Source organism: Balaenoptera ricei, chromosome 7, assembly GCF_028023285.1.
Source record: "Balaenoptera ricei isolate mBalRic1 chromosome 7, mBalRic1.hap2, whole genome shotgun sequence".
In the NCBI taxonomy this organism is placed as follows: domain Eukaryota; kingdom Metazoa; phylum Chordata; class Mammalia; order Artiodactyla; family Balaenopteridae; genus Balaenoptera; species Balaenoptera ricei.
In genome coordinates, this window is record NC_082645.1 from 50598469 (window position 1) to 50623118 (window position 24650).

General features: G+C 37.4%; 1 protein-coding gene across 5 annotated transcripts in view; it reads left to right on the plus strand.

Annotated features, from left to right (window-relative positions):
• TANK (TRAF family member associated NFKB activator) overlaps nt 1-19665 on the plus strand; it is a 74313-nt gene extending 54648 nt beyond the window's left edge. For 4 of the 5 annotated variants that reach the window (XM_059927975.1, XM_059927976.1, XM_059927977.1 and 1 more), the window contains exons 5-8: nt 8357-8433; nt 9079-9194; nt 14756-15336; nt 18796-19665. In XM_059927975.1, the coding sequence (XP_059783958.1) occupies nt 8357-8433; nt 9079-9194; nt 14756-15336; nt 18796-18972 (951 nt within the window). In that variant the 3' untranslated portion in view covers nt 18973-19665. Of the gene's footprint in view, nt 1-8356; nt 8434-9078; nt 9195-14755; nt 15337-16564; nt 17206-18795 lie in introns of those variants that run through there. The other variant, XM_059927979.1, reaches the window with a different exon arrangement.
• Nucleotides 19666-24650: the final 4985 nt, after the last annotated feature.

Sequence of the window (24650 nt, forward strand, 5' to 3'; positions counted from 1 at the left end):
TTTTCTCTCTCCTGTTGTGCTTGTCAGTAGTGGTGTGATTTTTATATTCCTTATTGGATGGGTTTACCCACCGTTATTTCTACCTCTAATTGCTCTTCACTATTTAACATTAAGGCAGCATGTTTCCCTCTACATTTCATCCAAATAATGATGTGCAGGAGGTCACTGACTTGTCCAAATTCCCTGAAAGTGTCATCTAGAATGTATTCCTGCTGGATGGCCTGTGGCCACAGTAGATGTTGCTTTCCTTCTTGTTGCTGCTGATTGAACATTTTCTCTTCCTCCTCTTTCCACATGCTGCAGCCACAGAATCCCTGTTCTTGTCCCCGGCTCTTGTTTCTCATCTTGTCCTGAGGACAGAGTGAAAACTTTTTAATAAAGCTGAATCTAAAACTCTCCCTTCTACTTTTTTGATAAATGTCCATTTCTCTTTTACATGAAGAAGATAATAGATCTTTATAGTTAGTTGTTTTTACTAAGTTTTTTCTTGGCAAAGTAAAAAGTTGGTAGCCCTTTATCAGACCCCTAGTTTTGTTTTGAATTTTGCTGTTCTAGGAATGCTTAATCTCAGTTTCTTTAAGCTTTTATCTTTCCCTAAGATTTTTTTATTTTAAGGAGAATGACCTTGCATTAACAAAGGAAAATGAAGATTAGAAGTGTGAACCAGATTTGAGCAAAAGGTGATTATGGTTTTTTTGTGTGTTTTTTTTTTTAAGATTTATTTATTAAAATTTATTTATCTATGGCTGCATCGGGTCTTTGTTGTGGCGCAGGCTCTTTGTTGCAGCGCGTGGGCTTCTCTCTAGTTGTGGCGCGCAGGCTCCAGGGCGCATGGGCTCCATAGTTTTCATCACGCAGGCTCTCTAGTTAAGGCGCATGAGCTCAGTAGTTGTGGCACGTGGGCTAGTTGCCCCGCAGCATGTGGGATCTTAGTTCCCTGACCAGGGATCGAACCCACGTCCCCTGCAGTGTAAGGCAGATTCTTTACCACTGGACCACCAGGGAAGCCCCTGATTATGTTATATTTTAAAATGTGGTGCTCTACAATAGACAGCAGAACAAGTGAAAATATATTGGATTGAAAGAGAATTGAGAGTGGCTATCAAGAGAGAGGGTGGTTGGGGCTTCCCTGGTGGCACAGTGGTTGAGGGTCTGCCTGCCAATGCGGGGGACGCGGGTTCGGGCCCTGGTCTGGGAGGATCCCACATGCTGCGGAGCGACTGGGCCCGTGAGCCACAGTTGCTGAGCCTGTGCATCTGGGGCCTGTGCTCCGCAACGGGAGGGGCCGTGATAGTGGGAGGCCCGCGCACCGCGATGAAGGGTGGCCCCCGCTTGCCGCGGCTGGGGAAAGCCCTTGCACGGAGGCAGAGACCCAACACAGCCATAAATAAATTAATTAATTAATTAATTAATTTAAAAAAAAAAAGAGAGGGTGGGTCTGAAGATACAGATTTTAGGAAATGAATACTCAATAGACTTAACACGAGAATGAACAATAAGAAAGGTGTATAATGAGGGAAGAACAGTGTACCCATGTGTGAACCTTAGAGAATGCCCACATTTTTAGTCTAAGAACAGGGACCAATGAAAACACCAAAACTTAAAAAGCAAACCTAAATATTATACTGGTAGCCAAAAAGGTATCAAGAAGGAGGAGCTGCTCACTAGTGTGAAATACTGTCACTAATGTGAAATTCCCAGTTTTCTGTGGTTTTGTCCTGAGGGTGGCCACAGTTCCAGTGGCTAAAATTCCAATTGAAAGCCCACCACCATTCTGGCTGGAAGAACCAGAAAGGAAAATGAGCCCAGAATAACCACAGTCACCAGAGAAGGAAGGAGCCCCATAAAGGAGAGAGCCAGAGAAAGTAAACCTGAAGTTCTGTGTTTAAACTCAGCCCGTCTCTGGCTCTCCCTAAAACCAAGGATGTGTGGGCAAACTGAAAGCAGTTTGCAGCTGAAGCATAAAGGAATGAACTGAGATCTGAGCTGCTGCTCTTCAGAGGAGTGACAGTTTGGAGTCTGAGTCTAACCAACTTAATTTCCTGCAAAAACAAAAACATCAACACTCTTTGGCACCATATAACAGAATATCTCCCCAACATAATATTCACAATGTTCTGGGTACAGTCCAAAATTATTCAACATATGGCGAGTCAAGAAAATATGACCCAGTTTCAAGGGAACAGATACCAACCCTGAGATGATGCAGATATTGAGATTATCAGACAAGGATTTTAAGTCAGCTGCTATAACTATGCCCAGTCATCTATTAGGAGGTAGTTAGGAAGGCAGGAAGAGAATTAAGGTTTTGAGAGGATAGCATTTAACAGAAAGGTACTCCACTGTCATGCTTTGTCAAATGGTTAACTTTTAATGACAAGTTTGAGAAATACTTGAACTGTGAAATGCTGGTTAAGAAGCTATTGCCAAATCGCCTCTGTTAACACGTAAACTGGTTTGGCAGAACTTGAGTAAGTCTATCTAGGGTGATTGTGGGGTGTAAATTTCTTCTTGGACATTCTTGAGCACAAAAAGGGCCATACCAAAGGTTTTTTCCCCAGGCAGTATTTAAACATCAAAACTTGGCTTATAACTATGCCTCACTGAGAAATATATTTGTTGTATGACAGACAGGTTTTAGAGTCTTAAAAGTAGTTTGCATTGGTGCACTTTGTAAATGTTACCCTTCTATATCTTCCTCACCATGCTAGATAATAACCCTACTACTTCACTTCTCTAGCAGTCGGGACCTGTAAACTGAGAGGTTAAGAGCCTGGGGCGGTAAGGCTTGGGTTCCAATTGCAGCTACTCCACCTACTAGACTGTAGACAAATAGTTGATCTCTCCAGAGCCTTAGTAACTATAGTGAACTTTAAAATCAAATTAAAGTACTTAATTCACAAGATTATGTGGATTTAGTTAAATAATATATGCAAATTGCTTAAATAACAACTATTTTCATGAAGATATTTTCTGCTCACCATGGTAGTGGTATGACAAAAAAGTAGTAGTTAATGAAAAGGATTTTCCCAAATCATTTCATTTTAAAGTAGTGTTCAGAGAAGGGGTGAAGGAAGTATGGGAAACCTTACTTTTTAAAATTAGTCACTTAAGTTATTTTTCTATTTTGCATAAAAAGGCATTCCCACAATTAGATATTTCTTCCTATTAAGCAAATTAATTCAGAAAGATAACTTTTTTTTAATGTTTTATTGTAACATTGAATTGATAGAAGTTTTGGGGGATTTACGTTAAATCAAAACCTTGTAAAGAACTTGGAAGTAATTGGGATATTTAATTTTATTTTTATATTGTTTATTTTCTTGCCTCTTCCTTCAGAACTCTGGGATGGATCCCATTTTGCCCTGGAATTGTTCCCGCACTGGCAGTGGATTTGCCTAGCACACTGTGTCATGCGGAACAGACAAGGCTCCTAGGATTTGTGTTCCTCTTGCTTTTCTAGATTTTCAGTAATATTATTGAGGGTGAGAGAACCACAGATTTCACATGGCCATAAGTTCTTATAAATACATTTTCTGTGTATTTTTTTAAATTATCTTTTGTCCTCAAACTTCTTTTTTAATATGCTTTTATATTCTTATCAAATCTCTTGTAACTTTTTTCTGTTCCTATTTTCTACCTTAAGCTCTTCACTTTCTCAGCCCTTTTTTCACTTTCTCCCTAATTCAGCCATATTCAGTGCTTGACTTCACCATAACATTTTTGTCTCAATATATCTAAAACTGGTAAATTCAACCTCAGTTTCTCCTTTAACATTTCATTCTTAGTTTCAAAAATCTAAGTGATAAGTGAATCCTTATTTTCACTTTCTTTTTCCACTACTCATTTTTTCTTTTCCTGCAGTAAATTTTATTAAGTTAGTATTTATAACTATTCCACAAGTTTATATTCCCTTTACTAATCCATCCCATCTCACCTGGGCTAACTTCTTGGCTGACATTGTTCCAAGTAAGAACATAGCTCTTTTCTGTTTTAAAAGCGTAATCTCAGAAATGAAATCAAATATTGGCTACACTCAGTTGCCTGAGCCACCTGAAAATAAATATTCCTTTTGCATGGAAGGATCTCAACTAAATTTTAGAGAGAATCTTTGATATGAACCCTGGAATAAAGCGATAGTCATTGCTATAAGTTAAATATGTATCATTGAAGACTTACCACCTTTATTCAGTATTAGCCTTTTAAAGTTTAGATTCCGGAAAAAAAAAATGGAAAAAATAACTAAGAGGTTGTTTTATATACCATAAAGAAGAGAACGTTTCTGGTTTTAATTTCCTTTTGAAGTATATGGCTTCAGGCAATCAAATAAATTGGTACAATGTCAAAATAAATAAATTAAAGTTTAGATTCCTTCCATATGAGAGGTATTAATGAGTTTGAATTGAATTATCTTTAAAAGTTCCATAACTCAATTTAATTTTGCTGACTTTAGTTGCTTAAAATTTTTAAGAAAAAACATGATTCTGATTAAAAATTTTTATTGCATTTCTTCTTCTCCCCTAGCTTTTTGGAGCTATAAATTGACAAATAAAAATTTTATATATTTACAATGTGTAGCATGATGTTTTGATATATGTATACATTATGAGATGATTACCACAGTCAATCTAATTAACATATCCATCACTTCACATGGTTATTTTTCTTTTTTATTGTGGTAAAAACATTTAAGATTTATACTCTTAGCAAATTTCAAGTATACAATACAGTAGTATTAACTATAGTTGCCATGCTATGCACTAGATCTCCAGAATTTATCCATCTGCGTGACTGAAACTTTGTACTCAACATCTTCCCACTTCCCCTACCCCCCAAACCCTGGCAACCACCGTTCTACTCTGCTTCTATGAGTTTGACTTTTTTAGGTTCCACATATAAGTGAGATCATGCTATATTTGTTTTTCTGTGCCTGCCTTATCTTATTTTACATAACATAATGTCCTCCAGGTTCATCCATATTGTCTCGAATGACAGGATTTCCTTCTTTTTTAAAGCTGATGTGTTCGGCCTTAAAATGTGTGTGTGTGTGTGTGTGCGTGTGTGTGTGTGTATACACACACAATATTCTATTGTATATATACCACGTTTTCTTTACTCATCCATCATCAATTGACACTTAGATTGAATTCATATCTTGGCTATTGTGAATCATTTCTGTATTTTTCACATTGATTTATAAAAAAAAAAAAATACTTTCACTTTTAGTACCAAATATTAAAAAGGCAGGTATTGAGGAAAATATACATTTCTTTCTTTGAAATGTTGGTATCTAACAGATCTTGGATTCCAACCCAAAAAGATTTCCCATTATCGCTGCATTAAGAATAAGAAGGTTTTGGACTAATTAAATATTAGCCACTTTTTGTATTTTCTCCTTCTTAAATATCATTGCATATTCAACTAAGTCTTGAACAGAACATTTTTTATATATAATACACATCTATGAGAAGCTTAAATTGATTTACACTAAAACAAATTCTCCCAATTTACATAAGAGGAAATTTAAGGAATCATTTCACAACGTCTTCCAACTGCTTCAAATGGGTTTATCTTAATGATTTAGTTGAATGACTTATCCAGTGCCATACTGGAAGTGTAAATGAAAAGTACGACGTGTAAAACTCTTATTTCAGTATTCATTCCACAAGTTCGCCATTTCCAAACTAGTACTTGGAACAGTTTATAATGTTAAGTATTTTAAGTTTTAGTACCTCAAAATAAATTCATTTGTTGAATGATTTAATGTTAAAATCTCCTAAAATATAATGTTCAGAATTCTCTTGCTTTCTTATTTGAAGTTGTAATAACTTCAACTTCCTGCAGTGCGGGGTCCACCTGGATAATATTTGAAAATAGAAAAATACAAATTATCTCTTTTAATGTTTACTTACTCACTGGGATGTTCAGCAAACTGAGTAGTCTTCATTCGGTAAGATCATTTAGCATTTAAAAGAAAGTCTGAGTTTCTGGGGAAAGTGTTGGAGTTGCTGTTAGCTATACTAATCCTAAATCCTTTGAAAAAATAAATGATCTTTTTCAGAAAGTTGCGTTCGATTGCTACAGTGGAAAATAATATTAACATTCTATACCCATTTTAGATAAACCCTACTTCAAAATGTCAGAGAACTGCTTTGCTTTTTTTTGAACTAACACGTTATGGTCTCTTTCGAAATTTTTTCTTAGGATGTGGGGACATAAAACTTTCATTTGAAATATATCAATAGACTTATTTGGTGCAAATGATAGAAGGTGCAATGCATTGCTCAGTACAATCAGTAATACGTCTCTTCAATAATGATAACAAAAATGATAGTAAGCAGAACTGTTCCTAACCCCAAAGAAGCTTGAAGTCCTTAGTTTAGATACTTCATAGAAATTCCTCAATAAGTCAGTCCTCCTTTTACCCCCTGCCAACACAAGCAAGAAATCTTTTCCAGATAAATTCACCCACACCAGTTATCAAATCTAAACATCGCAGAAGTAAGTCAACACCAGTTATTTGGTGAGCCAGCTAAAATGTATCATTCTTCTCCTGCCTTTTCCTTCACATTTTTCCCACCCCCACCCCCACCCCTTAGTTTTTAGGCTTCTTTAACTTCAGAAGCAATCATTCCTACTTTATGTCAAATTCAGTACTTTGAAAATCAGAGTAGTCTTCATTACTGTTTTCTGTAACTACCTTCATTTTCAGACTAAAATTACAGAAGCACTTCTTTTTGGTTCTTTCTAGCTCCTAATAGAATATTTTTATTTCATATTGAGAATTTCAAATAGTAAGTTTTAAAAGGAGGCTAATTACTCTATTAATCACTTGTTTTATTATTTATTTAATATCTTAAATTGTCAAATGTTTCTATTCTCTTAATATTACCTCTTCTCTGATTTTGTTGCTATAGATTTAATATAATATAACCTTTTAAGAGTTTGTTTTTATACTTGTAGCGTCCTGAATGATTGGTTAGCTTTAAAATGTTGCCTTTTTTTCCTAGTCCACACTAAAATCCATTGAGTGTTCTAATTGCACATAACACTAAAGCCTTGTCTACCACTTTTAAAAACAAACTGTGAATGTGAAAATGTCTTTTGATATGACTACTTTATAAAGCTCAGTAAAGCAGTTTTAATCCAGAAGAAGACATGGCCTAAATATTTGTCAGACAAAAAGTATGCAGCAGCAAATGATCTTTATTTTACCTAAGTCTAATGACATAATATATAAAAAACATTGTTTGGGTTGCTAAGATTATATTTTGCTAATTACTGTAAAGTAATATACTATTTTAGAAATGGTAAGCAAACACTAGTATTTAGAAAAAGCTGAAAAAGTAGAGCAATAAACTGAAGAAACTGGAGAAGATACTAATTTTAAGAGAAACAAACTGGAATCAGGTTTTTTCCCTAAAGAACAAATAAGACTCTTAAGAAATTGAAAGAACCTTTTGAAAAGCAAGATTATAAGGGAGATGTACTCAGATGATAAGAAGCAATGAAGTAAAATCATCCATTTTAGTAAGAGCTACAATGACCTTAATTGAATAAAATCTAAAAAGTCACCTAATATAAAACACTGGTTTGAATTTGAACTTAAATAAGACCCTATACAGTTTTGGCCAAATTATAAATGATTGAATAATATTAGGACTTCTTCAAATATTTGGATTTATCAATTTGTAGTTTTAAAAGGTACACAAAGTTCTCTAGGTATGACTGAAGATTTTTTAAAAATCTAAATGTTGACTTTTGTGTCATGATGAATGTAATACCAGTGTAAGCCACAGGGTGGTGGCAGGAACTTGTGTTAAAGGAGCTTAAATACATAATTGCACTATCTTTAAAATGTTTGTTAAATGCTAAGGAGCTGTAGCTTGGTTTTCTTTATTCCTCTAATACAGCCGTATTTCTCAGCAAAGAATCTATAACAAAATACAAAGACATTGATTTAAATGTATAGGCCAACAATGGGGAAAAAAGGAAACTCACACGGATATTTTTCTTAAAGTTTCGAGTCATGTCAGATGCTTGGTGATCAGAGTAGCAATTTCATCAAGATGTGAATTTGAGGAAATTTCTTGAATTAGCAATACTGGAAATAGTAATTGAAGAAGTTACCAGAAATACTTCATGTCTTCATCTTATTTTTCTACTTTCATTTTCCTTTTTCCCTGAATGTTCTCGTTGAAAAAAAAAATCTATTGTACCATATATATATATATCTGTAAGCTAACTAAACTTATTTTTCATTGAGGAAGATAAATTTTCTATTGTGTTTTCTGTTAACCCATTCTCATTTGAGTTTAGAAGCAATTTAAAGTGGTAATCATTTTATATCTTTAAGGTAAGAAGACAAGAGGTTTCTTCTCCAAGAAAAGAAACTTCACCAAGGAGTCTTGGCATTCCTTTATTCCATGAAAGGTAGTTCTATATCCTTTTATGCCAACCCTACAAATTATAAATATTGAAATATATTTTTATGTACATATTTTAAATTTTTAGCAATTGTAAGAAAAAGCAGCCTTTTAAAACTAGAAGAGAACAACTCAAGGCTCCTCCATGTTAAAATGACCTAAATAAGTCATACAGTTAATAGCAGAGATGGGTCTAAAAACTGAATTCTCTGAAGTTCTCCTATTTCCATAGAACAAGTACTATGGCCACATTGTTTTATATGGATGGCTTTTAATGTTAACCTTATCAAAGTGAGGAATATTTAATTTTTTCTATTTAAGATGTTCACAGAGGACAAAAAGTCAATACACTGAAATTTCTAATGTAAGAATGAGACAGCCAGCATAAGTGTGATATATGAATAAGTAGGTATGATAGTCTTTGCTACATTTATGTATTAGAACTTTAATTTATCACTTACTCTGTACCTGGCTCTCCAAATATTAAAGTTGTTTTAGGAAACATTTTCTAGGAATTTAAAATGATTTTTTTTTAACTTTAACCTTTCAGTAATTATTTTGTGGTGCATTAAAAAGTGCTATGTAAATTCAATCATGATTTTTAAAATTTGAAGATATAGCCTTACATTTTAAAATGTTGATTTATTTTTAGAGGTTATATAGAGAAGACTTTCTGGGATCTGAAAGAAGAATTTCATAGAATATGCATGCTAGCCAAAGCACAAAAAGACCACTTAAGCAAACTTAATGTACCAGCCACTGTAACTGGTAAGGTTTGATTTAATGTACAGTAATATTAATTTTATTGGTTGAAACTGATTTATTTTTGATTGTGAAAATATTTCTAAATGCTTATTAAGTGCTGAGGATCTATAACTTTTGCCTCTCACCACTTATAATGGGTAAGTACTGTTTAAATTCTGTAATGTATTGCATTATATAATTATTGGCCTTTTCCCTCTCTATGTGGCACTGTGTAGATTGAACTGAATGACATAATTACTAATCATCTTAATGAGAAGTCCCACCTTGGAAAAATAAATATAGGATATATCTCTCAAAGTCTTCAGTTGCTATTTGGGGGTCTTATTAAACATTAATTGATATATTAGTAAGCAACCTTGAAGCTACACTATCACATATGAGGTAAGTAAAATTATAATATTAGGTTTGTTTTTAACTTCTGCCTGAAAGTTAATTGGACACCATGGATAGATTCTTGTAATTTGATTGAAGAAATAAACATTTCACATTTCATGAGGCCAGTTCTGTTGGAGGTACAAAGTACAAATTAAGTATAAAATATAACTTAAAAGGAATATCTGTTTTACAGATATATTGCAATGTGTTTTTTAAAAGCTCCACCCTTCCCTAAAACCCCAGACCGGCTTCCTGGTATTTGCCTCAGTAGTTCGATATGAATAGCAAAATACCAGGGATTGAATCTGGCTACCATGCACTCCTGTAAACAAAAGGAAGGTAAACTGATCATTTATGATGATAAATTCTCCTTTACCCTTGTGATTTGAGATATTCTGCCTACAATTCCCAAGAGCTGTGATTTACAGTTTTTACTCTGAAAGATGTTGCAGCAGTGCTAACACTCCTTTAATTAAAGATCACTTTCCATTTCTTACAGCTCTTATAGCTAGGCTATTTAAAAAATCATTTTATAGTGTAAATTCACTTTTTGCTTACTACTACCGTTTTATTTTCAGAAAATGTACACAGTGTGCTGTTGGAGAAGCAAAACAATCTTTGTAGACAAACATAATTTACTTCTTCCCCTCCCTTCCCTCTGCTTCCCCAAAAGGAACTCTAATGTTTCCACCTTAATTTTTGTCATTTTCTTGAGAATTTGATCTTTTGTGCAGACTAAAGACACTAGGTACTTCTGAAGTACCAATAAAAGAATTAGCTTTATTTAAAATCTACTAGCTATAGAGATGTAGTACCTAGAATTAATCATGCTTTTTTGAACATCAGCGTAGTATCAAAACATTGTAATGGTGACATATTCATTGTTACACAAAGAACCTACCCCGTTATCAATGGCTTAATACTTTGACCATTTTTAAATTGCACAAGTCTAAATCTGAGTATGTATCTGTCAACTAGAATACTGAGTGTTTAACTTCAATTTCCTTCCCACTAAAACTGCTTCCTAACATTATTCTTATGTTTTATATTAACTGTGTCACAAATAATAAATACAACCTTATTCTTGAAATGTTTTAGGTCTTTTGTGCTACAGACTCCAGTGGAGTTTTGCTGGCTCCAAACAAACCACAATATCAAATATTATGCTTCTGACAGTAGTAGATCAAAGGGGGAAAGAAAGAAAAAGAAATATTTTGGAAAAAGATGCCTATTCAGGTTTTTTAAGAGTGAACACTACATTGAATACAAATGGAAAGGAACTACTTTAAATGTGATTTGCATAATACAGCTGGAAAGAGTTTATTTAACATTATTGTCCCCTGTGTTATTTTTTTGTTAAAATTTGATTTTTACTTTTAAGTAAACAGATATAATTCATAAATTGCTGAGTTAGTAGAATTGTACATTTTCTTTTTATTTTTTTGCTTCTCATCCACATGACAATAGCCTTGAGAAAGGACAAAGGTAAAATGTATGTTTAAGTAACTGTGGCTTCAAAAAAAAGTACTATTTGGTCCATGAAGTAGGATCATATTTCAGTGGCGATCAGGAGACAAGGATATAGGACTAGAGGTTAAAATAACCCTCAGATCTTTTTCTTTTGTCAATATACAAGGTAATTAAACTGAAAAGTCATCCAAATGGACAACCTATACTTAAAATTTAGAAACCTAAAAAATTTTCTCATTTTACTTTTTTTTCCTTGCAGGAGTACACGTCTTGAAGTAAACAAAATAGAAAGACAATTAGCTCACCTGATCGTGTTTCTTAGTATAGTGTCAGAATGACAAGTGCTTTCATGCACCTTGTTTGATTTTTAAGTTTTCTAAGCTTGGATTTCTAGTAACCTTAGAAATCTTAACGTTTAAAAAAGAAATTTTTTTTTGTAAATAGTAACTCTCATTGCTTGAACAGATTAATTCAAAAGATTACCTTAATGTGCTGAGGTATGCCAGCTAGCTATACTAAAAGAAAATATATGCTTTATTACACCTGTTTGGGTTTTCCATGTTTTGTTCACAAAGGGGATATCTACTACTGGAAAAGAAATTCAAAGCACATTTCTGTCATTTTGGAGACTCTTCTCTATAATGTAGAAACCAGCATGTTCAATTTATCATAATGGTTCAGAGCACAGGCTTTAGGCTGCCTGGGTTCCAGTTCCAGATCTGTCACTCATTCATTAGCTGTGTAGCCCTGGAATTAACCCCTAAATTAATGCACAAACAATGGTTATAAGTGTGTGGCACATAGAAGTGCTGTATATGTTAATAGTTGTCATTATCAGCAGCAGCAGATTCTTTATTCTCCTGTTCTACTGAAGAACATTTTGATAAGTGTTTCCTCCTTCTCAGGTGTTAAAGAACTTGGTTACATCAACAGTTGGTTTTCGTGATTTGTTATTTGCAATTATTAAATGTAATCTACAAAGAAAGTACTGTTTCCTAGAGTTTCCTGCCACTCTTACGTCTACTACCAGGAAAAACGACAGCAATTGAGCTTGGTCTCAATTACTGTACCACTCCTAGTTACAGACAGATTATCTAGTAAATGTACATTATTATGCTAGGCTCTGTGGGAAAGAGAACACAGATTCATTCAGAATGCATTTATTGAGGGCATACTATGTGCAGGCGCTGGGCAGGGTACTGGAGATAAGTGGGAAATAAAACATAGTTTAGGACCTCAAGAAACCTACTTTGATGGGAGAAAGAGGTATATTTGCAAATACAGTGCAGTGTATAGTCCTCAGGGCACCCAAGAGTCATGACTAAACCAGCCTTGGGAAACCAGAGAGAACCATCCAGAGAAATTAATGCCTAAGCCAAGAAATGAAGGACAAATAAGAGTCAGGCAAAGAGTAATGGGAGGGGGAAGTTCAGGCAGTCTGCACAGCATGTGCAAAGGCCCAAAGACAAGAGAGCATGGCTGTTTGGACAACTGTACCAAAGTTCATTATAGCTGGAGTAAGGAGTAGAGCAGATGTGGTGAAAGATGACAGCATGGAGAGGTGACAGAGGGCCAATCATGCACAGCTTTATATGAGTTTTAGGGCTGAAGGTCTTGGAGAACCATGAAAAGGTTTTATTAAGAAGGTAACACGACCAGATTTGTATTTTAGAAAAACTAAGAGAGGGTTGGGGAAAGCAGTGTAGACAATAGAGTGGATATGAGAAAAATTTAGAGGCAAGGAAGTGGTTCAAAGGCTGCTGTAATCCGGTAAGAGAAGATGGTACATACGAAAGAGAGGTTAGTAGGCATATAACAGGGTGAACCAAAGAAGCTGTTGGCATTGTACTACAATCATGTCCAAACAGAAAACATCTGTGTTGGAATGTGCTGTGGCAAAAGAGAGAAAAGTGTCACGAGACTGCAAAGACCAAAGGAAGGGAAAAGAACTGACATTTGTTAAGTGCCTACGAATCTGGACACTGTGTGCAGGGCTCTGTATAACGTGTCTGCTCAAATAAGCATTGTTGGTCAATGTACAACTTCACTGATGACTACTTTTTTAAAGCGCTAGTTTAAAATAAAATGTTTACCCTTTGTCCATTTAATGAAAATATACACATTACCAACCTCCAACCTGTCTTCTTTTTTTTTTTTCTTTTTTTTTTGGCTGTGTTGGGTCTTCGTTGCTGCCCGCAGGCTTTCTCTAGTTGCGGCGAGAGGGGGCTACCCTTTGTTGTGGTGTGCAGGCTTCTTATTGCAGTGGCTTCTCTTGTTGCAGAGCACAGGCTCTAAGCGCATGGGCTTCAGTAGTTTTGGCATGCGGGCTCAGTAGTTGCAGCACGTGGGCCCCAGAGCGCGTGGGCTTCAGTAGTTGCGGCACACAGGCTCTAGGGCACGCGGGCTCAGTAGTTGTGGCTCAAGGGCTCTAGAGCACAGGCTTAGTAGTTGTGGCACACAGGCTTAGTTGCTCCACGGATGTGGGATCTTCCCGGACTAGGGCTCGAACCCATGTCCCCTGCATTGGTAGGTGGATTCTTAACCACTGCACCACCAGGACAGTCCCTCACTGTCTTTTTGAAGTAACGCTGTGGAATATAATCTAGCTTTTTCTAATGTCTCGGTATCATCAACATGGAGAGTGCTTTGATCATTGTTTTTTTGCATTGAAAAATGTAGCCCTTGTTGGCTCTACACTAGACTGTAGTGTTTTCTGAGTTCTTATATCTGCTTTTTTGTTTTTCTTGTCTCCTCTCGTGCTTTCAGCTCTTATTGATATCTATATCTGCTTTCAACTGCTCATATCCATACCTTGTAGTTTGCTGCTTATTACCAGCTATGAACTAGGGAGACATCATCGAGCTTGTTAGAATAAATCTAAAATGAGAATAAGAGCAAAATTCATCTGTGGGCCTTGTGGCTCTTAGCCTGACTCCTCAAAAGCACTATTTGCTTTCTAGCTTTTGCCTATGTCCTAGAGAGCTGAATTTGTTGGATAAGTGGCTTCTAGATAAATGAGCTACAGAGGTCCTGGTATCTACCTGATATCTACCTGTTATCTACAGAGGCCTTTTTCTAATAAGATGAGAAAATCATATATTCACATAGAGCTTTCTGAACATGTATCCTAAAATTTCATCCTTCTTTTGCCTCCAGTCTTCTCTCTCCCAGCACCCACCACCACCACGCCCTCACATAGTATTAAGAGAGTAGACAATGGCTAAGCTGATTGGTGATACACTTTGTCACACAGAGATATTAGGGGGAGTAAATGACCTAATTCATATAGATTCATAACCTGTATACTACATATATGCCTGGTAAGGGTTTTCCCTTTTAATAACTTATTTGTCTAAGCAAGCTCACAGTTGCAGCTTCCATTAGTGACAAAATGTTTAGATGTATACACTACAAGCAAATGTTTTTTAAGTGTAGAGCAGTATAACTGTGAACAAGATGCAAGGCTTACAGCACAAGGACCTAGGAAAAGACAAAGTAGTTAAACTGTGACTAATAAGCTACGTTCCAGTTCACCCGCTGGAGACTGCTAATATTTCTGTGTAAGATGGTAGCAAACGTAAAAAACTCCCAGTTGTCTTCAGTTGCTGTAAAAGCCAGTAGAAAAAATAATACTCATCTATCCAAAGCTAATTGAACGTTCAGATTTTTAAGAAGGATTGAAATGCGACTGTTTTCCTTTTGTTTTTTTTCCCCTGCAGAGACACAGTGCTCTGTGCCTATACAGTGTACGGATAAAACAGATAAACAAGAAGTGCTATTTAAGCCTCAGGCAAAAGATGATATAAATAGAGGTGCACCATGCATCACATCTGTCGCACCAAGAGGATTGGGCCAAGATGAGGAAGACACCTCTTTTGAATCACTTTCTAAATTCAATGTCAAGTTTCCACCTACGGACAGTGACTCTACTTTCTTACACAGCACTCCAGAAAGACCCAGTGTCCTTGGTCCTGCCTCATGTGAGGCTATGTGCCAGGATCAATTTAATATGGAGTCCAGAGACAACCCGGGAAACTTTGTCAAAACAGAAGAAACTTTATTTGAAATTCAGGGAATTGACCCCATAGCTTCAGCTATACAAAACCTTAAAACAACTGACAAAACAAAACCCTCAAATCTTGTAAATTCTTGTATCAGGACAACTCTGGATAGAGCTCCGTGTTTGCCACCTGGAGACCATAATGCATTATATGTAAATACATTCCCACTTCAGGACCCATCTGATGCACCTTTTCCTTCACTCGATTCCCCAGGAAAAGCTATCCGAGGACCACAGCAGGTAACTGTTTTGCATTAACAAATATATTAAGTGTGAACACACATTTTGCCATGCATGCACAGATATGCATCTTTCAGATTATCAGACATCTTTTTTAAACTAATGACTAGCCGAAGTTAAGCTTTCTAAAAATATCCAAGTCCTGTAATAAATGACATGAAATTTAAAAGATGAATATGATGAAGCTCCATTATAAAGTACCTTAAAATTTACGGCACATTTTAAAATACATGTAAACCTTATCCATATCTAGTGTGTGTCACTTTCTTACTTAGTCCCTTATTCAAAGCTTTTAACTCAGTATCATTGTTATAATAGGATTCTTTATTAAATTCCATTCTGTGAAGCAGGTGGCATTTTTTTATCAAAAAGTTTGTGTGTATCATACTTATCTTTACAAGAATGCATGATTTTTTTTTATAAGTAAATAATCACATTGTATGTTTCTATTTCTGAAAATAAGCGAACTTTCAAATAATACTTCTATTACATTCTCAGTTATACAGTACGTAGATCTGTAGGGTTTGGTTTTGGTTTTGGTTTTGGTTTCTAATCTGCAGCCTAATATATTTTTTAAATAGTCTCTACATATGTATGATTCTAATCAAATACTTTCATGTTTCTAAAGCTTGCAGACTACTTACAGCCTCCCACCCCAATCCACTCCTACCCTCCCTTTTATTCAGGTTCTATTACAAAATGATTCTTTAAGTTTAAAAAAAAAAAAAAAAAAGGTGTTTAATGCCTGAAGGCAAATGAAAAGTATGTAATTGTTACAATAAACAGAAGCTCATAAAAAATGCAGATTGGTACAAGTGTCTAATATAACTTGCAGACATTTGTTTGATTTCTCTTTGCCTTGAGATATTTAATTTACCAAAAACCAAAAAACACCAACAACTTGATTAATACCCTTTGGCTTTATAAGTACTTTTATAGGTTATAGACTTTTAAATCAGCATACAAAGAAGGCAATAGTCAAGCTGTGGTATATTTTAGTAGTGGAGAAAACTAGGCATCTCTGACAATAAGCTTTAATTATAAACTCACTTATGTTCTACATTGTACCTTATTTCACATCATAGTCACAGTTTTAGTTACTACTTAATGAAACAGATTAAACAATTTCATTTATTGCAAGTAGAATTCCTGTGGAGCTGTGAAGTGCATCAGTTCTAATGCTTGTTATTTTTTTCTCCATTACATCTCTTGCTTGTTCTTTTACTAGTCTGTGCATTCATGTTTCAGTAGATGGCACCCTGCATTGTACATTTGCTTTCTATGCTACAGCAAGGGAAACAGCTGGTATGTGATTACAACTTGATGGAAAAGTATTCAGCTTAAAAAATGCAGGAGAATTGGTGTTGAGCTGTCACAAGACGTGGGGCATAAGGTTAGATAATTGATATTTTGGCAGAAAAGGCAAAGAAATTCGTTTGTTTTGAAGGCCATGTTACAGTTTAGGATTCAAAGGATATTTCTTAAAATGGGTTTTTTAAAACATTTTGTTGTTTTATTTGTTTTAATAAAGCTACTATGAGAAATACAAAATTCTTGAGTTGTCGATAATAACAAAGGGAAGTGAAATTTTGTTTGCATATTTCAAATTTTTACTTTTATCTCAATCATTACTACTTAACACCTTTTTTTTATACATTCAGCTATCATAATAAAGTCTAAAATATATCTGCTTATTTTTGCTCTATGTGATTTTCTTTTCTTCCTACTTTTGCTGAGTCAGTGATTGGGGTCCCAACTGAATTCTATGAAAAGCTCAAATCCGAACTAATAGCTCCTAATAGAGAAGGATAAGTATGGACTTTGAAAATAAATTGGCAGTAGAAGATTGGCTCATCAAATTTAGAAGCTAAATTGCTTCTGAGTCTATTACTATTTTATAGATCTTAATTAAAAGTATCTTTAACATAATAATCTTTTATTTATATCCATATCAATTTCCCATTAGAGTGGTGCATATTAATCAATTGTACTTTTTGTTTAAACTGCCAACACTAAAATTTAAATCTAGTTAACTCTGTTATATACTCACAATTATTACTGCTTTTCTTTTATCATGGAAGAGAGGAAATTATTTTACTCCAGATTTCAAATATGTATTTTAAATATTACTGTTTTTTGTAATAAAATTGCCACTTCTCACAAAAGTATTTGTCAGTGTTATTATACACCCTCTGTACTGATATTTGAATGTATCTTGGTGCTTAGACAGACTTTGTATATTTACACCAACTGTACACAGCTGTCCAGTAAAATGTTTATAAGAAGACAGTGATGTCGTGAAACCCAAATGCTTCAGTTAGTAATATACTGTTTATGTAATGATTGGTTAACTAGGATGAAAGAGATTGGTTAAGGGAATGAAAACTAACACTATGTCAGGAGTTGAACTAGATTGTTATTTTAAAAGCATATTAGTAATAGGAACACAAAGGGGTCTCTTTAAGTTGGCATTTCGAGGTGATTTTCCTCAAAGTGCCAGAATTTAGATATGTCAAGATAAGAAAGCAAATTTTAGAAATAATTTGGTTTACAACATTTCAGGAAAATAAGATATTCCAGTCAACAAACATATATTGAGCACCTACTCTTGAACTAAATGCTTTTTCTGGCCCTCCTAGATATTTTTTAATAATAAGTACAGTTAAGAGTATGTAGGTGTTGCTTATAGTAATGGAGGTAGCTCTGTAGAATTATGCTTCCCATAATCCTTTAACTGGCAACTGTTGACAGGCTTCACTTTAGTTAGCCACAAGAAAGGGTAAGAAGGCCAAAGTATGCGCTTGTAACAGGAGCAAAATAAGAAGTCAAAAGAATGCATCCAATTTTGGACTTTGTTGAACGATTAAGTATTTGAGGTTTCAAAAAACAACTGATCAATAGAATTTGTTTCATACTTTAAAAAAATTATTTTCAAAAATTAGAACACTTATTTCTATATGATTTATTCATTGTGTATTTGCTTATACATAGTAGCGAAATTACATTGCTCTTGATCAAAATGCATGTACACACACATCATGTCTAATGTGCTGTGTATTAATAAAGGTCCTATAACTTAAAGTTCCAATATAAAATAGAAAAGATAGAATTTAATTTTTTTAAAGTCTCAATTATTGACTGTTGTTCCAAAACTCCAAAACCCATTGGGATAAGGGGTATTAAAACATGCTGGTGTTAAAGCTGAAAGATGTTTTAATGTGTGAAGATAAAGTGCATGAATGTGTATTTTAAGTGATTCCTAAAGTTAAATTATGCCCTTTATGAAAAAGAGAATTGAGTCATGTCCTCATGCCAATTCTAAAGGAAAGGTAATTCGCTTTCATATTAGGGAATTTCATAGATACGCACAAAACCCGTTCAAAAAATTTGAATTTGAAATTCAATGTAAGTTGATTTTAAATACAAATAACAGAAGATGTTTTTATTTGTTTCCTGCAGCCCGTTTGGAAGCCCTTTCCTAATCAAGACAGTGACTTATCGGTACTAAGTGGCACAGGCTCAGAACTGCATATACCTCGAGTATGTGAATTCTGTCAAGCAGTTTTCCCACCATCCATTACATCCAGGGGGGATTTCCTCCGGCATCTTAATTCACACTTTAATGGGGAGACTTAAGACGCATTTGAAAACAGACATATCAAGTTCTATGCGATGATTCTGGGTTTGTAATATTATGTACTTGATTGCAAACTTAGCTCAAGATAATTTATTGAAAAATCCAGTGTCACAGCTATTTGAATTTTTTTCTAAACTTATATTGTAACTTTCTTTTATTACCTTTTAAAAGATCATTCTGTACAAAACTGTAATTCATTGTATTCATGTTTACAGTGTTTATTACCATAATTCAAAATTATGTATGTGACTTATGGAACTGTATAACAATAATTTATGTTTTTTTCAAATGTCTAAGCTTATTGCTTGGATTTCTAGTTAGATCTATTGAATTTGGTGATGTCAAATGTTTATAGGGTTCTTTTCACTTGTTTTCATTTAAAAGATTAGATTATTTATGCTGTGGGTGTTCTTTTTGAATAAACCAATAATAGAGAATAGCAGACAAGATAAACATCTGAGTAAATACCAAACCTAAGACATTTGTTGCTCAGTGATAAGATCACTGGTAGGATTATTTAAACACTTTATTATTTTTTTTTAAATAATAGACATGGTTTTAATTTTTACTATACGTAGAGCAACATGATGAAATTAGTTACATGATTAAAAGAGTTACTTATGTTGTGATAATTAATGTGTTCTTTGTTCCTAAATAAATAAATAAATCACATTTGGGGGAAATTCATAAAATTCATGTTTCTTTCCAGTAATCTGATAGAAGGGTGATACCAGATCTGGTGACATTTTATTATAACTAGTAGATCACTTTGAATTTTAAAATTATTTTTCAAACTAAACTTACTAAAGAAAAACATTTGTCTTTAATGGGAGCAAATCTAAAACCCTGTAAGGATTATCCATATTAATTAATTTATATTAGAAATGTTCACATTCTTGTTGAGAAATTTGTTAATTCATTGGTAGCATCCTGCCTGATGACGAGAGGAAGATATTTAAGAGAGAGGATACCAAATTCAGAGGGCTGCAGAATTTTGTTTAAAATGAGACTTCCCTTTCATTTTTCTTCCCTATGATTCTTGTCTTTTAGGTTTCTCTTCCCTCCCCGACCCCACACTTAATTTTTAAAAATGTTCGAGGCATGGCTTCCATTTTATGAAGTAAACACTGATTTGCAACTCTCAAAACAGAAATTTAAGCCTTCTTGGGAAAGAGTGTTGTAGAAAGCTGGAGGGTTTCAGATATGGGATTGGAACAATTTGTTCAGGTATCACCTGTGCCACAGTGAAGAGCCTTAACTTGTGGAAGAATGAGAGTGGTGCTTCGACTTCTCAGGGTGCCAAGCACATCACACTGACATCTTCCTCACCAAGGTGACATAGCCATTATTAGGCATTCACTGTGAAGGGTTCTGAGACATGTACATCTTTCTTTCATTGCCGCTGGGGCTGAATGGAAATGCCTAGACAATTATCCAAGTCTCTTCCCTTCCCCCCTACCTCCCGCCCAGCCAGCCTCCCCTCTCGCTCACTCCTCCCACACACACGCAAAATTAAACATAAAAACTTCCCAGCGTGTTCCAGCCAGAATATACCACTGTACCTATCTCATGAAAGGGGATTCTTTTTCCTTCTCTTTTCTAGGTGAGGAAGAGTTCCTCTCACACAGTTGACATCTACTAGCCTGCTGACAACCAAAGGAAATTGTGGCCCAGAAAGTGACTCGAAGTGGATCACTGACTCCTCTTCTCCAGTCCACCCTTTTGACACCTCCACCACTTTTAGTAAGCGGGGAGCTCTTGTTTTCTATTGGGTTCCAGTGCTACCCCAAGCTCCGGCTTCCGAGGGACAGAGGCCCTCTCGGGCCAAGGGACAGGCAGCCTGGAGAACAGGCTCCGGGGCCCGCACTACAGAGGTGGTGCTGGCTGCAGCTCGAAAAGTGGAGTTGGGCGCCCGCCGGGTCTCCCCTCTGTCTCTTAGTTCCGAGTCGTGTAGGGGCTGCATCTTGGCATCTGCTACGCGTGGCCGGGTAAGAACAGCTCCCAGGTAAAAAAGCTTCACACGCGAAACGCTGAGTCTGAAAAAACCACCCCCGCCGAGGCGAGGCAGTTGTGAGCGGGATGCCTGAGAAGTGGGAGGCGAATGTCCTCGGGAGGGCCCCCCCGGTGCAGCTTTCCCCGGAGGCTGAGGCTGCTGCCAGCGGGGACATCTGCTTTCTTACTCTCCAGCCTGGCTCACCCCGCCCCCTCAGCCCCGGGTTGCGTGGTTATTTTACCAACACGGGGGGAGGGAGAGCTCGAGGAGGTAGAGAAGGGGTGGATGGAAGCTCGGGAGATGTTCTTCCCACTCCCCCACGTCCCCTCCTTTTTTCTTCACATCTTTTAACCTTCAAAGTAAAGACTTTATAAATATGAAACGATACGCGTGTCCGCTGGCTCCCAGGCCCGCCTTCTGCTCGCGGGGCTCTCGGGTGCGGGGCCTTGCCCTCCTCTCCAGCCTCCCCGGAGGCGGCCCGGGTTTCGGCGGTTCCGCCGGGCGCAGGGGCAGGCCGGGTGCGCTCAGCCGGTGGCGCCTTCTCTCCCGGGCTGCTGCCTCGACAGCTGCTTGTAGCTACAGTAATTAGACTGTCAGTGCTTGTTAGAGGGGAGAGGGGGAAACACGCTTATGACAGCAGATTCCGAGACTCCCCAGTTTGTTAATTTCTAAGAGATCTTTAAAGCATTAATTGAGGTCTCCCTAACTCTCCCCACCCCCGTCCCTCTCCTCTCCCCAACTCCTCCCTTCCCAAAAATATCTTTAGGGGAAGAGAATTCTCTCCGCGTGGAAGCAGTGTTTCCCGCAAAACTGCAAGCCCGCCCCCGACTCATGCACACGCACACTATTTTATATATACATCTATATGCACACATGTATACGCGGAAGGTTAACTCGGCAGAGGCCTCGTCCAAATAGGAACCAGGATTGCATTTAAAATAATAATAAATAAATAAATAAACTAGGACGGAAAGGAGGGGGGGGGAGGGAAGCAGAAGTCGGGAAGAAAAGAGAAAAGCAGCAGGCTGATTACGAGGTGTCAAAACTGCCAGGAGCAAGAAGGTGATAGCAATCAGGGGTGAGAAGAGTGCGGCATTCGTGCGGGGCAACTAATTATCCGTCTCATTTGAGAAGAGCAGCATTTGAGGCAGCAGCGTTCGCCTGCTGAACGGTGACAGATTGGCGCGGAGGAGAGGGGAGGTGTTAAAACAATGGAGCCGGGCGCGCGAGCGCTGCTGCATGCTAATCAGCCCTCCCTCCGCCTGCCTGCCGCGCTCCCTCCTTTCTCCAGGCCTCCCTCCTCCGCGCTCCCCCTCCCGCCTGCGGCGCTCCCTCCTTTCCAGCGGGCCCGCCGCCGCCGCCGCCGCCCGCTTCCTGCTCCCTCTCTTTCCCGCGCGTCCTTCCCGCCGCTGGCAAGTGGAGCCCGGACCGGGCCACCGCGTCCCCCGCGGCCCGGGAGCCCCCGCGCTGCCCCCCGCGGGCGCCCTCCGGGGTCCGGGCCGCTCGCGAGCCGCTGGCGAGCGCTGCCCCGCGCGGTGCTCCGAGGGCCGGCCCGCTCCCCGCGCGCCTCTTGAGAGTGGGTCTTGGAGGAGAGGCCGGGGAGCCTGCATTCTCGCGCCCACCGCTTTCTGCTGGTGAATTGAACGCGGTGGGCAGCGAGTGGGAAGCCAGGCGAAGTCAGGAAGGGCGAGGGTTGGGAAGAGAGTCGGAGCCAGGAAGGCGGAAAAGGTCCCCCGGACCGACGGCAGGCCCGCCGACTCGGCCCCAGCGCCGCCGTCGCCCCGAGCAGTCTCGCCGGCCGCGGGCGAGGTCACCGCCGGCAGAGTCTCACGGGTCGAGCCCCGCAGACCCCAGCAACCTCCCCTCGCCAGCCAGGCCCCAACTGGACTTACACGGTTTAGTAAGCACCGAGAGGAAGACGAATACAGGGCCTGAGCGTTCGTTGTGCTTCCAAGGCTTGACCTCCTGACCCCAAGACTAGACTAAGGGGCTTCCGGACCCCCGGAGATCATACCATTCAGTCGTTGCAGGGGAAAGAAAGCCTTTGAGAAACCGGCCACCCGCGCCCTCCGCCGCGGTGACCAGAGGCAGGACCGGGCCGGGGCATCTCCGGCAGCACAGCTCCCCGCCTGAATGTTCCGCTCCGCGTTCTGGCCTTGAGAAAGCTGGTCAAAACCGCAGGGCCGTGGCTGCCCCTGGACAGATAATCCACCAGAACCTGAGTCTCTGCTGGAAAAGGTCTCCTTATACCTGTTGAGGCAGGCCCAGGACCTGAGGTTCTGTCTACTTTTTGAATTTAAAAGCTGATTGTTGAGCTTTTGCTTAAAATACACTTTAGCTCGTACGTTTTTACTACTACAGATTTACATAAACTACCCTTAGAGATTAAAAAACATTGAAACATTGACGTTCTTATGGCTTACGTAGGTTAAGTGAAACACAGCTACAGAGAACTGGTAGGAATTTGGACTGAAGGAGAATGCAATTCCTTCTAACGTGTTCCGTACTATTTAGTTAACCAGGTGTCTAAATTAACATAATAAAACTTCCTTCCCTCAAGCCAGACATGGAAAAGGAAAGCAGTTGAACGATAATCCATTCAGTATCATTTTTGTTCTGCTGACCTTTACCATTGCATAACTTCACACACAATTGTTTGTTTAAAAAAAATCAATATAAAATGTGAAAGTTTGATAAAACTGTCATATATATATGACTGTTTCATTTATATTACTCTCTCTACCCTTCTCTGTTTGAAATGTTTCATAACAAAAGTACAACACAAAAAATAAAATGACCTGAGTAAATTTTGGCATTTTCTATCTTCATCCCTGACCTAGTCCTATGAAAAACTACACAAACACACAGAGTGAATAATTTTTCCTTTTAGAATATGCCCAGGTATACCAATACAATAGCTGAATGCAAAATTGTTAGGATCTACGGAAATCATACAGAATGTTTAAAAGTTTTAAAATTGAAAATTCTTAAAAAGAGTTGTATAAAGAATTGTGGGTAAATAAATGTTAATGCTTTTTGGTTTCCACTCTTGGGAAAACCACTAAGTAGGCCTCTCTGCCCTTAGTACATCACAGACTTTTTAGTGCTAGAGTGTTATCTGGCATTTGGAAAATCCCCTGGCATCTCAGTCTGTTAAATATCAACCTATCTAACAGAAAAAAAAATTAACTTTACATTTCTTAATGTAAACTTGGAGATTCAGATGCTCCATCAGCATCAAAATTAAGCAATTTATTAACTATTCATCAGCCTTTTCTCCATTAACCAATTCTGTATAAGCAAAGTGTCTCTCTCTGATGCGGTAAACCTATAAAGTTCAAATAAATTTAGTTCAATTCCATGTTGTGTTATGTATTTCTAATATATAATCAAATCCTTTACCTTCCAACAACTTGGTTATTATGGATTTAGTGTAATTTCTTCTCAGTCTATAGACTTCACAAATTTGCATGATTGTTTTAATGGTGTATTTACAGATAAGTTTTTATTTGCACATAAGGACAAAAAGGTGAAGTGAAATTTGGTCCCAGTGGAAACCTGTTAGGTTCCCTGAACATATGGCTCATTGGGCTGTTACTTCCTTTTTGAGATCATTTTCCAAGATTTTTTAATATATACATCAATTTGACACCAGTTATAAAGAAAATATATTGGCTTTGAAAG